The sequence below is a fragment of the Rousettus aegyptiacus genome, unplaced genomic scaffold (genome assembly GCF_014176215.1).
Source record: "Rousettus aegyptiacus isolate mRouAeg1 unplaced genomic scaffold, mRouAeg1.p scaffold_m13_p_5, whole genome shotgun sequence".
Classification (NCBI taxonomy): Eukaryota; Metazoa; Chordata; class Mammalia; order Chiroptera; family Pteropodidae; genus Rousettus; species Rousettus aegyptiacus.
In genome coordinates, this window is record NW_023416308.1 from 98943631 (window position 1) to 98961334 (window position 17704).

General features: G+C 32.2%; 1 protein-coding gene across 3 annotated transcripts in view; it reads right to left on the bottom strand.

Annotated features, from left to right (window-relative positions):
• Positions 1–17704, bottom strand: part of CCDC73 (coiled-coil domain containing 73) — a 220122-nt gene that overhangs the window by 62849 nt on the left and 139569 nt on the right. For 2 of the 3 annotated variants that reach the window (XM_036221505.1, XM_016147087.2), the window contains one exon: positions 6327–6479. In XM_036221505.1, coding sequence (XP_036077398.1) covers positions 6327–6464 — 138 coding nt within the window. In that variant the 5' untranslated portion in view covers positions 6465–6479. Of the gene's footprint in view, positions 1–6326; positions 6480–16593; positions 16668–17704 lie in introns of those variants that run through there. The other variant, XM_016147089.2, reaches the window with a different exon arrangement.

Genomic DNA, 17704 nt, shown 5'->3' on the forward strand with positions numbered 1-17704 from the left:
GGTTTTTCAGTAGTCCTTCTATGTTGTATCTGGGTGTGATTTTCTTTGTAGTCATCCTACTTGGAATTCCTGAATCTGTGCATGGTGTTTCATCATTTGCATATTTTCTGTCATCCAGTTCTCTAATCCTGCCTTCTGTTGTGTCTGTGCAGTTATTAACTCTATTAAGTTCTTAATTTTGGATATCGTATATTTCACTTCCATAATTTCCATTTGATTCTTTTTTTTATAATTTCAACTCTGGTGAAATTCTCCATTTCTTCTTCTATTTTCTCAGTTTTCTATTTAATTTCTTCAATGTATTAATTATTATATTAAATGTCCTTTACTATTTAAAATCTTTTTCTATCCAAATCACATTTTTATTTTTTATTAATTGGTTTTTAGATTAGTATTGAACATACAGTATTTCTTGGCAGCCTAATACTTTATTAATATTTATTATAAAACAACACCAAATGTAAACCTACAGAAAAGATGCCAAGAACACTACAAAAAACTCTTCCTACATAACCATGACTCATGATTTGTTATATATATCCCTCCAGAACTGTTTTCTGTGGCTATTGTTTATTTTGATTTTTTTAACAACTTGTATTTTTTCATTAACAATATATAGGTAGTCCTCATGGTACAAAATACACAACTTTCAGTTACCTTGATTTGGTTAAAACACCACCATTTCCCCAACATCATGGTTCAAATTTCAATTGCAGAAACTTCACTGCTAATCTTTCAATCCACAAATCAATACAGAAATAACATGTACATCATCATGACCAGTAATCAATCATGTCACTTCTTTCACAGTCTCTCGATGATTGGTCACTGTGTATCTGTTATTCGGTCAATGCAAAGATAGTAAAGTGTGTAAGGTGTGTTCCCTTCTTGTCTCCCAGAGATAAATTTATATAACATATTACAAAAACATATAACCAAAAGAGGGAATTGGACAAAAGAGATGAAAGTGAAAATAAACAAAGGAGGGAGGAGGATAACACAGAAAGTGAAATTAATGAAAGTACAGAAGAAAATGCTGACCACAGAAATGTTAACAATGCCACCATTTGAGAAACCCCAGAAATGTTGCCAGAGAAAAACAGAGAAGGTAAACATATCAACATAAATGAGGAAAATGATTGTGATAAAAAGGATGAAAATGTCCCAGTGGAAGTGATGCTAGCAAAAAATATCACATTAAAGGAGCTCTCAAAGATATCTGATAACACTGAAAATGCAAAGGATAAAATGTAGAAAACTGATAAACTTGAACAAAAGTATTGTAATTTGCAAAGGCAGAGAAATGATGTTCACTCCATATTGCAAGTTACGCACCAAGAATAAAGCAAGCACTGTCAAACTATCTTGATTAGTTTTTTATAAGGAAATAACACACTTTACTTCTCAATGCACCTAATGTTTTAAATTACAGTGTACTAAATTAATATTTTTTCATTCTCCTTTACATTTATAACAGAAGGGAAAATGTGATGTTTTTTCAAATACTTTTAAGTCAAAGAACAATCATAACTTCTACCATTCATTATTAAGATTGCTTTGCATGTTTTGAACTTGCAAGGTCATTTTTATGGTCCCACACTACTATGTACCGTGTATATCTCTCCCATGTTAGTACATATGTACCTACCTTATTCTTTTCAAGAGCTACATAATATTCCACATATCTGATTCAGACACCCAATTCTGCATATCAGATCATTCCAAAACTTATTAATTTAAAATAATTTATTAGGAATCACAATTCTGTACTTTGGGCTCACCTGGGCATCTGTTCTGTTTCACATACTATAGATATTCATGTAGATGCATTCATTTGGTGCTTTGGCTGGGGCTGGAATGACCATGATGTTCTCTCATTCCAGTCCTTATCCCCATGTAGCCTTTTATCATTAAGTACTCTATTCTGAACTTCATGGCTATAAGTTATCTTAGACAAAAATGTCAACTGTTCATATTTAATGATCAGGAAATTCTATAGTTTTAATTTGGACAGATAAAATTCAATTTTTATTTTTCTTCTGTACTAATAATTTACAACAACAAAGAAAAAATATAATAGTATTCATTTCTGAAAAATATTGCCAACACTGGGAATTATTCAGCATTTTTAATTATTTCCAGTACTTTGCATTTATTTTATTAGTAGTAGAGTTAAACAATATTTTTACATATTTTATGATTATTTGTATTCTTTCTTTATTTTTTCTATTGAGTTGTCTCTAACATTTTTTAACTTTGTTTTTAGTGGTTTTAATCCCATAGAAACTAAGAATTTGTATATCATCATATCTAGCCATCTTTTCCTTTAGGAAGGATAGTCTCTGTTCCCAAAACTATAAAATTATCTCTAATACTTTCTAGTATTTGTATATCATTTTCTTTGCATTTAGTTTTTTCTCCTAAATTTTATTTTGGTGTATGATATATGAATTGCCCAAATGCCATTCATTGACTTCTTTTCTTTCCTCCACTGGATTATTTTTTACTGATGTATTTATTCCTGCAACAATATCAGATTTTTAATTATTAAAGCATTAGAGCATCTTTTAATATCTGATAGAGCAAGCAGAAATTCACTATCTTTTGAAAATTTTCATGTCTATACTCACATATTTTCTTTTCTTTTTCCAGCTTTACTAAGATATAACTGACATATAACACAAATTTAAGGTGTACAACATGATTTGTTATATGTATATATTCATACATTTTTCTTATAGATATAACTTTAGAATTATTCTGCCAAATTCTAAAAAATATCCCACTGGGTTTTTACTGGCATTGCATTAAGTTTTTGGATCCTGTCTTAGTCTGTTGGGCTTCTAAAACAAAATAGCATAGGCTGGGTAACTTATAAGCAGCAGAAATTTATTTCTCACAGTTCTGGAAACTGGAAGTCTGAGATTAGGGTGTTTATGTGGTCAGGTTCTGTGTCTGGTGAGAACTGCTTCCCAGTTGATAACCTCAAATGGCAGAAAAGGCTAAAGAGCTTGGCTGGGCCTCTTTCATAAAGGCACTAATCCCTCATGATTTAATTACCCTCCAAAAGCCCTACCTCCTAATACCATCATACCGGACATTAGGTTTCAACATATGAATTTTGGAGGGACACAAACATTCAGACCATAGCAGATCCTTCTAGAAACTTCTAGAAATGAAAAATGTAATCACAGAAATTAAAAACTCTAAGCAAGCTTAGATAGCAGGTAAAAACATCTAAAGAGACAATTAGGAAACAACAAATGAATTCTACAGAATGCAATAAAGAGAGGCAAATAGATGGAAAATATAAAAGAGCTGAGTCATAAAAGAATGATATGATCCTATATGCTATCTAATCCAGAAGAAGATAGTAAAGGAAATAAGGGTGAGGCAATGCTCAAAAAGATTACAGCTGAAAATTTTCCTAAGATTCAGAAAACAAAATGAGTCCCAAGAAACAAAAATAAATTCATACTTAGACTCATTAAGACTGGAGACCATTAAAATAAAGAGAAGATCTTAAGAACAAATAGAAATAATAAATGATGTGCAGAAGAATAATTAGATTAATAACAAACTTCTCAATAGCAACAAAAGAATTCAATAAAATATCTTTAAAATACTGACATAACATAAATGTCAATCTATAATCCATGGCAAAATAAAGACATTTTCTAGTAAAAAAAAAAAAATTAAAGAAAGCCTTAAGTTTAGCATTAACAAACCTTTCTGTATCAAAACTAATTAAGGAAATACAGACTATGCAAGCCAGTTTCTGGAACACACAGAATATGGCTTCAACATTTTTTACCAAGATAAATCTTAGAAGACAGCTAAGACTTAAAATTACTATTTTTAAAAGGCTATTTGCAACATCAAATCCAAGATAATTTATTATAATTGCATATTTTTCTCTCTACTATTTGGGAAGATGCAAACCCTTTTTCTATTCATTTACTGGCAACCCTGGAAATTTTAACATGCCTACGTAACTAAACAAAGTCTTTGGTTGGTCAATATCTTTACCTCCTGAACAGTACAAGGACCTAAGAATCAATCCCATCCAAGTTTATCAATAATTGTGTTTCCGTATTTTAGCTCTACCTTTTTTTGCTCTATAAATTATAATTATTCATTTTGATTGGATCTTATATCTTTTTTGCTTTCTTTTTTAAATGCTAAATAAAAATATCTCTTCAAAATTACTAAGGAGAAATATTAAAAATTTCATTGACGATTCAGGAGATCAGGGAGTGTATGTGAGGCAACTGATATCTCATAAATAGTTCCCAAATGAGATCTGTTCTTACTTAGCTGTGTCATACATGCCTGCACAGTATTTTGTACAAAAATGTTCACAGTAGGTTTATTCTTAATAGCCAACTAGAACTCACTTGGGTGTCCATCAACAGGTTAATGAAAAGAACAAACTGTGTTACATTTATACAATAGAATACTACTCAACAACTTTTTATATACACAACAAAAATGAATCTCAAAAATATTATGCTAAGTAAAGGAAAACTTATGCAAAAGAAAAAAACTATGATTCCATTTATATGCATTTCTAGAACAGAGATAAACTAATCCATGGTGAAAAAAATTGCCTCTGGATGGATAAGGATGAAGAATAAGTGAGAAGAAACATGAGGAAATTTTTCTGGGGGTAATAGGAACGTTCTTTATCTTGACAAGGGTTTGGATTACACAGCTGTATTCATTTGTTAAAACTCATGAATAGTGCATTTCAGAACTATAGCATCTCATTGTATTTTACATTAAAAGAAAAATACATGAAGAAATACTGAACTCTAGTTAATGATATGGATACTGAAGTATGCTAATTTGAAATTTACATGGAAATTCATCAAAAAAAAAATAATAATAAGACCAATGACAGACAGATCAAGCACAGAATCTGGGTGGTGGGTGTACTGGAGTCCCAATGTTGCTATAACAAATTACAACAAATTTATTGCTGTTAAACAACTCAAGTTCTGGAGGTCCAAAATCTGAAATGTTCTTACTGGGCTAAGATCAAGGCATTGGCTGGGCCACATACCTTCTAAAGTATCTAGGGGAGAATTCCTTACCTCTTCCAGCTTCTACCTGAATTTCTTGACTCTGGCTTCTTTTCTCCATGTTCAGAGCCAGCAGCATAATGTATTCAACTCTCTCTCTGACCATGCCTCCTACTTCTGTCATCACATTTTTTTTTCTGATTCTAATAATCCTTCCTTCCTCTTATAAGAACCGCTGTGAATACACTGAGCCCACCTGAATAATCAATCCAGCATAATCCCTCCATCTCAAAACTTGTAACTTTATCACATCTGCAAATCCCCTTTTTGATGTAAGGTAACCTATTTACAGGTTCTGAGGATCAGGATGTAAACATCATTGGGATGCCATTACTCTCCCTACCTTAGTGGGTATATGAGTGTTCGCTCTGAAATTCTTTTTAACTATTATGTATTTTTGAAATTTTTCCTGATAAAATATGGGGAAAAATTAAAATCCAACAAGATTGATAAAGTGTAGCCATTATGGTGTGAAAATCAGTAACTATTTTTTTCCCAATAAAAGAAAAATTTGCTCCTTTTTAAGAATAAAGTTCTCCTTTCAGTGAGGAACGTTGCTAATAGTAGTATATACTGCATTTGGTTACTAAAAACACTTTTGCTGTTGCTACCTTGAAATTTTTTAAATGATTTTTAAAGGAAGCGTATTTTTCAAACTGGAAATATAAACAGGCCAAAATATGATGTTTGAAACATAATAAAACAGAATATAAAGTTTTAAATAGTTACCTAAAGTTATGTACTTAGAAAAAAATACCATTTTAAGCTAATTTTATAAATATAGTTCTTTTTAATGCTTATCCAAGAGACCCCCTTTTTTAGCAGGACTTCTTATTAAAGACTGTTATTTTGAGAATAAGTAGCTTTATACAGGAACATTGTAATAATTAAATTTTCTTATTATAATGATAAATTTCAATATTTTTAAGTCCTAAAACAAGGTTCATATAATAAAAATGTTTCAAGTCTCTTTTCTCTCACATTTATTTACAATAAATGTTAGCCGACTTATCAAGTATTTAACAATCTGAAATGGTCTCTTGTGTTTTTGCTTTAGCTTATAAATTCTTTCTCGTTCTCTGATGTCAACTAAATCTAAACTTTTCTCTTTTGCTTCATTATTTGGACTGTATTTCTTCTTTCTAAATAAAGCTTATTTTGTGAGGCCTTTTTTTTTCTTAAGCCAAAAAACTGGACAAATGAAGTTCTCTGATTAAAAAAGTATTTGAAAAAGGCACTTACCCTTCTCATACGTAATTCTTCTAATGCTTCTAGTAAACTTGTTTTGAAATCTAACAGCTGAATAGAAAACAATGTCTCTGAAGAACTTTGAAGAGCAAAGGTGGATGATGATGATTCAGTCTTAAAATCGTTTTCCATATTAACATTTATTTCCTGTAAATAAAAAGGTTTTTACTATTAAAAAAAATCATTTATCACTTTTCAAATAAAAGCATGGTTGCCATAATAATATAACAACCTGTATCCCATAATATTCTAGGTTTAAGACTGAGTTTTGTCATTGTTCCTATTCTGATTTTGATAACACAAAACTCTTAGCAATAGTGACCTATTCTGTTTCTCTGCGGCTGAGGCTTTTTCTGTCACCTTAGTACCCTCAAGAACTAAATTTTCTACCCCTAATACCTGTTTCCTAATAGCTGGGTTCCTAATATTTCAGGCCAGTCTTGGCCCTGCACTAATAACTGTTTCATACCAAGGCTGATATAAACATTGTGCTTCCTAAACTTTGCCTTAACAGAAAGCACTTTATAAAGATGATGTAAATACTAATAGCAATGTAATCTTTAAACCCAACAAAGTTAGAAGAGGAAGATTGGGGTAACTGCCTTTTATTAAAAAATAAGGCATTTAAAAATATCTTTCTCAACTCAGAAAATGTATGAACTAAGTTGCTTTTCAACTTTTCATTTTAATAATTAGTTGTGAATGGTGAGTAGGAGTCCTACCCACCATTCACTTAGCCTCTCCCAATCTTAACATCTTGTACAAAAATAGTACAATATAAAAACTGCATATCTGACATTGGTACAAACTGGAGCTTATAAAATTAAACCAGAAAAAATGTAAAAATACTTATTAATTCAAAAAATAACAAATTCTTGAAATCTTAACATTAAATAACATTTTTATGAAAACATTTTCCTAAACAAAAAAAATTAGCAATAAAAATAGCAGTTTTCTTATTGTATATCTCCTTTATATCTGGCTTAAAAGGAGAAAACTGGATTCTCATACCTGCTTCTGCATTCAGTGTGTTAAAATATCATATTATGTACTTTATGGAAAATTGTACTCTAGTGAGAAATGAAAATGAAGGCGGCGAATAACACTGTTATATTACTATGAAAGTATTTTTAACCTAGCAGATCCCTGAAAAAGATCTTCTAACACTTTTGAAAATCACTGATGTAAACTGACCATTGAGTCAACCAAAATTTGTGCTACAAGTATATTGGAAAGATTGAAGAAGGAGGGAACGTAATGGTGATTGTAGGTGATGTAAGTGAACTAAATTATTATAACAGGATATAAAAATACAGTAAAAATGTATACATCAAGAAAAAGAATTACAGGACAGTTGACCCTTGAAAAACACGAGTTTGAACTGCACAGGTCTACTTATACTCAGATTTTTTTCAGTAAATACCCATACTATTTTCAACCCTCAGTTGAGAGTCCTTGGATGAGGAGGGCCAACTGCATACATTGATCTGTTATTTTATATAGGGGACTTGATCATAAGCAAATTTTGTTATCTTCACGGGGTCCTAGAACCAATCCCTCACAGATACCAAAGAATAACTGTCATTAAGTTTTGGGGAAGTCAAAAGTTACATGCAAATTTTTGACTGCATAGGGGTCAGCACCCTAACCCTTGCATTGTTCATGTTAACTGTATTTAGATATATAAAGGTAAATATCAGAAGAAATAGTCAAAGTAATTGAACATAACTGACTCTCGGATATGGGAATGGGGAAATGTAGGTAGGCCAGGTGATTGCTGTTTTTCAATGTGTGCTTATCAGCCCTGATTATCTTTTAACCAAAATGCAAATATTATATTGGTTAAAATAAAAAGTTAGCCAAACAAAGGAAAAAAAAATTTCAAATAGGTCATGATCCTGCCCTTAGAGGTTATCTAATGTAAGAGTTCTCTTGAATATCTAATAACTACTGGTAAACATATATAAATACACGTAGGTATAATAGATACACAAATATATAGAAGTATATGGAATTAGAATTCTTTTGGCAGCAGATCATATAAAATCTGACTGAAACTAACTTAAACAAGGGCATTAATTATTTTACATTATGGAAGTGCAGAGGTTGGACAGACTCCTGGTATGATATAACTGGTGCCTGAACAATGATGTCAAGGATCAAGGTTCTTATCACTGATCTGTCAACCTCACTCCCTGAAGCTGATTCCCCTTGTGTTCAAAGATGGCTTCACAATTCCAGGTGTTAAGAGTAGACAAAATAATATCCAACACAAGCTAGAGCTCATTTCCTCTAGTGACTCTTTCTTAGGAGCAAGGAAAACTTTCTCAGAAGCCTCTCATCAGAATATACTTCCTTTCAGATCTCTTTGGCCAAGATTGAGTTGCTTGCCTATTTATAAATCAATCAGTGATGAGAGTAATGGGATTATCATAATTGGTTTAGTTTAATTTTCTGTGGTAAAGACAATGTTGGGGAATTACCTACAATGATTCCAAATACATTTTAAGATAATTACATATTATGGTTGCTCAGCAAAAGGAAAGGGCCACTCTAATAAGTGAAATCAAAATGTCTTCTTGAAGGAAAAGGTATTTTAGTAGAGCCTTGAAGGATGGTTAAGATTTTAACAGATCAAAATGGGAATAGGGGGCACATACAGAAGAGGGTTTTTTTTTTTTTCCATTTCTTATTTGCTTTGTACATGCCACTTACTTCTTCCAAATGCTCCAAAAATTGTCAGCCTTGTACAATTTTTCTAAATTTTCAAACACACAAAATGATTTTAGTCATTATTTTCCCACATCCTTCCATTCTGCTGCTCTAACCTGGTTAGCTGGATGCACAACCACTGTTCAATAGTTTTTCCACTGACTTTTTCTTGCATTGGAACCTGTTTCCTGGCTCCTATGCCTTCTTTTTTGTTTTTCTCTCATTTTGATAAAGAACAGCCCCCAATAACTTCTTATAAAAGGGTAAATGGGAGGTGAATTTCTTAAATGTAGAAATTTCTGCAAATTGTTATTCCAACCTCATACTTAATTGATACTTTGATTTCAGCTGTGGGAAAGTTTGCCTACACTATTTCTTTAACAGTATTCTCCCCATCTTCTCTGTTTTCCTTCTGGAACTCCTTTTAGTAAGACATTGGATCATGTATATTGGTTATCTAATTTTCTTCTCTCCCTTAATTTCCATCTTACTGTACTTTTGTTCCACTTTCTGATTTTCTCCCCTTTATCTTCCAATCATTCTGTTGAAATTTTTCATGTCTTCAACATCCGAGAGTTCTTTCATGTTACATATTTTTTTTCATAACATACTGTTTCAGTTTTCTGAACATGTCCCCAACATCAATATGTAGACATCTTTCCTCTCAGGCCTTTCATTTTCTTCAGAGAAAAACTCTCCATTCGCCTATCTTTGAGTGGGTAGAGGAATGTGTAGAGGCTTTATCTGGCAGCCTGACAGATAGGAGGTAAGGGTTCCAGTTTAGTGGGCAGATCTTACTCAATTTTCATTTGCAGTGTCATGTCTCATCCCTGGATTCCGCTGTCTGAGGTGCTCCTGAGTAGAACTGCCATGGTCAATTTTTTTTCAGAGCATAAATTTCCCATCTCCTGTAGAGAAAGTGACCTAGGAAGGTTCAAATATTCAAATATACATAGATTTTCAACAAATATCCTTTTTTATGCCTGAGCCTTATAACTGTCTTTCTGAGTATCTGGTATTTCCAAGTGCTGATAATATTTCTAAACTTTTAAGTCCATCGCCACTCCTCTATTTGCTTACTGACAACCACTGCTGAATAATCTCCCATTCTCTTATCTGAGTTAATAATACCCCTTTTCACACATTTTAATGAGAAAAATCAATATATGTAGTAAATCCATCATGTTTAACCAGAAGTCACAAACAGGATTTCAGAATCCATCTCTTAATTACATAAACTCGGCTGTGCATAGAACACTTTGAACAATGTTAGTTCTCAAAAAATTCATGATGAATTGAACGAAGGAGTTGATTAAAGAAACTTTAATTAGGTTCTTAGCATATGCAGGGCACTATGCGAATTTCTCAGGATATGAGCTCATAACCTAGTTAGAAAGATATAGAAACCAACAAAACAGAAGCATATATAAAGTACCTATGGAAAATACAGATAAGAAAGGAATCAATTCTATCCCAGTGCTTAAGTAGAGTGTTATATAGAAAAGATAATATCTGTGCTAGTCCTTATATATTGTCTAGGAAAGACTATGGGGGAAAAATTAAAATAAGCAAAATGATAATTATATGTTTACACTGTTTATCATTGATATAAAAAACATCAATTCACCAATTTAAATGTCTACCAGATAGTGCAAATCTAGATGATTTGCCACTCAGTTTGAAGTCAGTGTTGCTGTTTTATTCACTGTTGTATCCCCTAGAACCTAGCATTATATCTGGCATATAATAGGCACTGAATAAATCTTACTTGGGTTAAAAAATACACCAAATTTATTCATACATACTTGCTGTCCCATCTTTCTGGAATGCTCTACCTCCATCCACATTTATGCAGAACTTCCTTCGTGTTTTTCAGGCCTCACTCAGCTCAAGTGTTAACTCTTCAGTATGCACCACACTTTATCACTATTCAGCATATCACTCTGATTTATTTTCTTCACCAAACATACCATCACCCAAATTTAGTTGTTAATTATCCATTAACCTTATTATTTCTCCTCTTTTAAAAAATAAGCTTTGTGAGAGCACAGATGAGAATCTGTCCTGACCATGATGTGTCTTCAGCACCGAGGACAGGGCCTGATATACTGAAGTAATATCAGTGATTAAATAAACATCTGTTGAATATTAAATAGATTTACTTCGCTTCCCTAATCCTTGAAGGTATTTAGTGAGTGACCCCACTACAGACACATAAATAATCATTCACAAAGCAAAAGATTGAGAATCGGTTGATATCAACACATCTGTTTATAGGTAGTCATATGATTACAGACAAACTGCTTGACCTTTCTGGATCTACTTTCTTATTGTATCTCTAAATTTACTTTCAGCTCCAAAGTTTAATCTAATGACTATGATGTGAACAATATGTCTTCAGTCATCTCATAAGTACTTACTTGCATTTTTTCACTTCAGATTTAACAAATCAAAATTTGTAGTTTTTCTTCTCTCCCAAATATTTTAAACTTCATTGCTTTCAAGGGTATGACATATTTTATTTAAATCTCCAATGAACACCCCACACACACCAAAAAAAAAGGCTCATTTTTTAAAAGATCGGCACTGTTGAAGCTTGAAACATATTTTTAAATGGATTAACAACTACAATCAGTTAAATTAATAAATAACTGTGAATAGAATACAGGAAAAATCTACAACTGTCTGATTTCATTTTCTATACTATTGAGACTTTTAAAAATACTACATTTACACCTGTCAGAATGACCATCAGCAATAAAACAACAAACAAGTGTTGGTGAGGATATGGAGAAAAGAGAACCCTCGTGCACCGTTGGTGGGATTTCAAATTGGTACAGCCACTATGAAAAGCAGTTTGAAAGTTGCTCAAAAAATTAAAAACAGAACTACCTTTTGACCCAGGAATTCTACTTCTGGGTATTTATCTGAAGAAACCTAAAACAGTAATTTGAAAAGATATATGTACCATTATGTTCACTGCAGCACTATTTACAATAGCCAAGATGTAAACGCAACCTAAGTGCCCACCAATAGACAACTGGATAAAGAAGATACATATACAAAGGAATATTATTCAGCCATAAAAAAGAATAAAATCTTACCATTTGTAACTTCATAAATGAACCTAGAGGATATTTTACTAAGTGAAATTAGAAAAAGACAAATACCATATGATTTCACTTATATGTGGAATCTAAGGAACAAAATAAATGAACGAAATAGAAACAGACTCATAGACACAGAGAATGAAGTGATAGTTACCAGATAGGAGCGGGGTCAAGGGGGCTGGATGAAAATGGCGAAAGTATTAAGAAGCAAATCAGTAGTTACAAAGTAGTCATGAGGATGTAACGCACAGCACAAAGAATACAGTTAATAATATTGTAATAACTATGTATAGTGCCAGGTGGGTACTAATCAAGGGGATTGCTTCATAAATTATATAAATGTCAAACCACTGTGCTGTATACCTAAAAGTAATATAATACTGAAAGTCAACTGTAATTTTAAAAAATACTACATATAATAATGGCAGTGTTTCAAGTATTATTAATATTTTATCAGAAAGCTGTATTTCTTTAAAGAGCTTATGTATTACTTTTATATCCCAATATATCCCCAAAGAAATTTAAGATAGTGATTTCTTTAAGAGGCTTGCTATATTTTTATTTGTAATTTTTATTACTAAAAAAGGCTAAATTTTTCCCATTAGAATGCTCCTATTTTATATGGGGAGTTGATGTCAAAATGTTACTCATTTATCAGAAAAACACTTTAAAGTGCATTTATTCAGTGACTTAGTATTTGTTTCTTGCTAAATATAACACTTATCTTTAATGCTCAAAGTTCATAATCATTAGCTAAATATCTGCAAATTTGGGAGCAGTAATTCTTTATGTTAACAGTAGAAAATCATATTACATACCTGTTAATTTTAATAATCAATAGTGTTAAACAAACAACGAAAGCAATGAAATAAATCAGTGGTTCTCAAAAGTGTGGTCCGTGGACCAACAATACTGGCAACACCTAAAGATCTGTTAGAAATGCAAATTCTGGGTCCTAACTCAACTCTACTGAATCAAGAACTGTGAGACAATTCTGTTTTAACAAGTCCATGTAACGTGTGAGAACCACAAATACAAATTAACCCGAGAATGTGGTACTTAACTTAGTCACTGAATACTTCTTAAACATATAGAAAATTTAGATTTAAATGTTATCTAGGAAAATATTTTTTTGTCTCCTTGTTTTAATTTACCAAATGCTGATTTAAAGGACGAGATGTAACTCAGCATTGTCATCAGGCCTCAAAAACTGAAACGAGAAATTTGGTGACAACTCTAATCTTTTGTGAGTTAAGAGTGTTATAGAAAGAGCAAAATAAGCACACGGTCTTAAGTCGAAAGGCATTTTTCTCTAGCCCAATTTCCAAATGGTGTGCTAGGACAGCATACTATGAATAAATCACAAGTGGAAAGTCTTTATTCCTTTTATTCATGCAAAAGGCCAGGCACAACCTTGAAAAGCCAAAATACCCTAGGCTGGTTGCAATCGGTCAGAAGTAACTTTATCTACATGACCCTCTGCACCATACTAAAACTGTATTATCATCTTCCAAATGGACCATGATGTGAAGCAAAAAAGATAGGAAGCACTCTTCCAACCGTTTCTGCTAACTCAGAAAGTAGGATACTTACTGTTGCAAATGTAGAAAACAATTCAAACTGGGTTTAAGAAGAAAAAATATTTATTGGCTTGTCTGATTTAAAAGTCTAGAATTAGGTATGGCTTCAGGCAAGCAATGTGACCAGCACCTGAATTATTATTCTTTTAATTTTTGCCTATGTTTCTTTGATATTGGCTATGATCTCAATAGACTATCATGTTGTAATGCCAAAATGGCTGCGAGCAGCTGCGAAGGCTGCACACAGACCTTACTCCCAACAGTAAGAAAAAGAGAATCTATGTCCCATTAAAAGTCTTAATGTTACCTATTTGCTGCTGCTTGGGTTACCTTTCTGCCCCTGAACCAATTACTGAGCTCAGGATTAATGGAAGCACAGTTCAACAAACTCAACCTTTGGAGCTAGAGGTGAAGTTAATCCAGTTTAATCTCACAACCATCACATGCCTGAGAAAGTGAGGACTATTTAGGGAAATGTCAGGTACTGTTATCTGGAAAAAGGAAGAATGTATGCAAGTCAATAAAAAGCAGCTTTCCATAATAAGTTACCACACATCTCTAAATTAACTAAAATACAAGATAAAACTAACTGCTTTTTTTCTTTAGATTACAATTGAGTGCCACACTAGTAATCTAAAAAATGTGTATTAAAATGACATATTTTTACCTGTTAGCAAAGGTCTTTAAAAAATATATTTAGTACCAGCAAAGAAATGGTGAAACAGGCATTCAAATAGTTCTAGTAGAAATGTAAGTGCAAACGAACCTTTTGAAAAACAATTCAGAATGTCTAATAAATCAAACTATATAGATGTACATTGACTCCACTTCTAAGAATCTATTCAAAAGAAAAATCCTTAAATGCAGAAAATTATTCACGTTAACATATGTGTAGAACTAAATACTTATTAGTAAAATCAAGAAAAATTGGAAACAATCTAAATGTACAGTAATAAAAGTTATAACCACATGATGAATTATATGCAGCCACTTAGCAAATATTTGTTGAGCACTTACTATACATGAGACATTCTCTTAAACTTCTATTTAGTTCTCCAAACAACTTAATGAGATATTTACTATTAGTATTTCCATTTCAGAAATGAAAATCCCAAGGTATAAAGAGATTAAGTAACTTGCCCAAGGTTACACAGTGCGATGGAACTAAAATATGAACCTAGTAATCTGGTTCCAGACTTGCACTCCTAACCACTACATTATATTGCCTCTCAGAATTGTGTTTACATAGTTTATAATAACAGAAAATATAATGTTTTGTTAAAACAAACATCATCAACAACAAAAACAGGACTCAGTATTTCAGTTACAAATAGTGGGTTGAACACAGGTATTTAGTTCATCTCCACTAAAATGACAGTGAGCAATCTAAGGTATAAACCTAAGACAAAGAAATTAAGAGATGAGACGAAAACAACAAAAAATTTGTTTTGGGGCAGGTAGACAGATGAGTAGAGTAGTAATATTTATAAGACCTGAGAAGGCAAAGCCAGTAATTGGGTAAACTGAGAAGCGATTTGATTTACATCACTCACACCTTTCCCTTCTCCAACCTCTTTCTTAGACTTTCCTCCCTGCCCCTGCAAACAGAGGGTCTGGTGATACCAGGGACCTCTAATGGTGAAGGTAAAGGTGAGGCTAAAAACAGAATGACTGCTTGAAATGCTATTTAAGAAAAGGTTAGACCCACAGACTCCGTCTCTCTGGTTAGTCAGATGACTATCCTTCCCTCACCTAGACAGATTTGAAATTACTATAAAGATTATAAAAGAGTCTCTAAAACAGGGGATTAACGGGCACAACTGAGAAGAGGGGTGATGGCCACTATCTGAAAAGTTTACATGCTATAAGTTAAGACACCCTATGCTACCAGCTTTCTTCCTTTATAGGGCTCCCACAGCTGCTGACACCCAGACAGCACTGAAAGCAGGAGACTGGAGGTGTGTTCTCAAGGGAATTTTGGCCAAGAGAAAAGACATACACCACCAGGAGTTTCCTCACAAAATGTTCTAGTCAGATTACCCTAATCAATAGTCAATAAACCCTACCCATACATCTAGAGTTTCCAATCTATTTTTTTTTTGGTGCCCCATTCTTAAATATAGAGCAAAGGTAAAGATCAATAGATTTTTTGAAGGAAAGTGCCTAATTTCAAAGCGGAGACAAAGAAAACAAAGGAAAAGAATTTTTAAAGCAAATTAGAGAAAGCAAAGATTAAGCAGAGGGAAGTCTTTCAAAAGAAAGATCATTAATATTCTTATTATGAGTATATATTATTGCATTTATTTTAAAAATGGAAGATGTTACCATAAAAGATTCACGAAAAGAAACAATTCTAAAAATTAAGATAGAAATAAAAAATTCGATGGAAGAGTTGGAAGACAAAATTGAAGAAATCTTACCAAAAAAAGAGCAAAAAGCCGAAGAAATATAGAAGAAAAAAGGGTTAGACAATTAGAGGATTAATTCGGGAAGTCTAATTACTCTACTAGAAGTACAGAAAAAGCAAAGAGAGAAACTGGCAAAGAATAAATCATAAAAAAAATTTTAAATCTATTTTCCCAGAACTAAAAATGTATAAATTTGCAAAGAGCTCATTGCCAGCAACAAGATACATGATGATGAAATAATGCTGGAGAAAACAGAAAGGATTCTATAAGCTTTGAGAAAGGAGAAAAAAAATTTTCCATATTAGAGTTTCAGTCCTACAATGAAAGGTAGAATACAGAAGTTAAGCCTTCGAATTTAAGAGAAAATGATTACTAAATTGGAATTTTACCAGTCATGCCAAGTATGAAGGTAAAAAGTATTTTCAGACATGCAGTGTCCAAAATGATTTACTTTTCACGGATCCTTTCTCAGGAAGTTATTTAATTTCTCCAAGAAAGAGGAAGGTATGGGATTCAGAACTCAGGGGACCCTACACAAGAGAGGAAAAGGATCTGTGAAGGGAGATACCAAGATGACACTTGTACAGCAAACCTGGACAGTAACCAGTCCAAATTAAAGTGGTTTAGTAAACTCTGGTAAAAAAAAATTCCTCAATGGGATGAGATTTACAGATAACCAGCTGTTTTTAAATCACTACTAAGAGTTTTATATATCTGAGAAAAGCCTGGAGTTAAATTAGTAATGAATACATTAAAAAGTCAACAATGGGGAAAAATAAGACAAATGGTGGGTGTTGTACAGGTAAAAAATAATTACATCATTCTCCAATGATTTAGCTGTGAATAGCATTTATGCAGTCTTAATCATATAACTCTAAATACTTATATATTCAAGATTACGATATAAATACGTGGTGAGGATGGATCATATGTGAAGGGGGAAGAATTAGGGCAAACAATGAAAGAAAAATTAAATCCCCATCTGCCATTATGAAAAGTCATTAGAAAGTCATTAGCCTAAAACGGGAAAATAAAAAAATAGCAATGATAAACATATTATTTAGAGATGTGGAAGTAAATATCTGAAGAATCAGCTAAGATAGTTTAAAGTAGTTGCTCTGCAGAGAAAATAGCAGGGGAGATTATTATTTTTCTTTATAAATCATGTAAAAACTTTTTAATTATTTACATTATATGTACACATAATTTTAAGAAAAATAATAAACTCAAAAAATTAAGATTCAAATTTACATAAGCATCATGGTTAAAACTACACCAATATAAATACCATCAGAAAAAAATATTGACAGGAAATACATCAAATTGTTAACTGTAGTTATCTTTCAGTGATTGAAAGTATGAGTGATGTTTTTCCCTTTGTTTTCCTGTTTTATGAAGAGTATGTGTAAGTTCCATAAGGGAGAAAAGCACTTTACTGTATGTTTTAAGTTAGTACAGAATTACTTCAGTTAAGGACCCTTGGAGAAATACAAAATCAGTTTAATTGCAAACAGTATTTCTTATCATGAAAGAGAATAGAACAGATTAGAATATATTAGCAA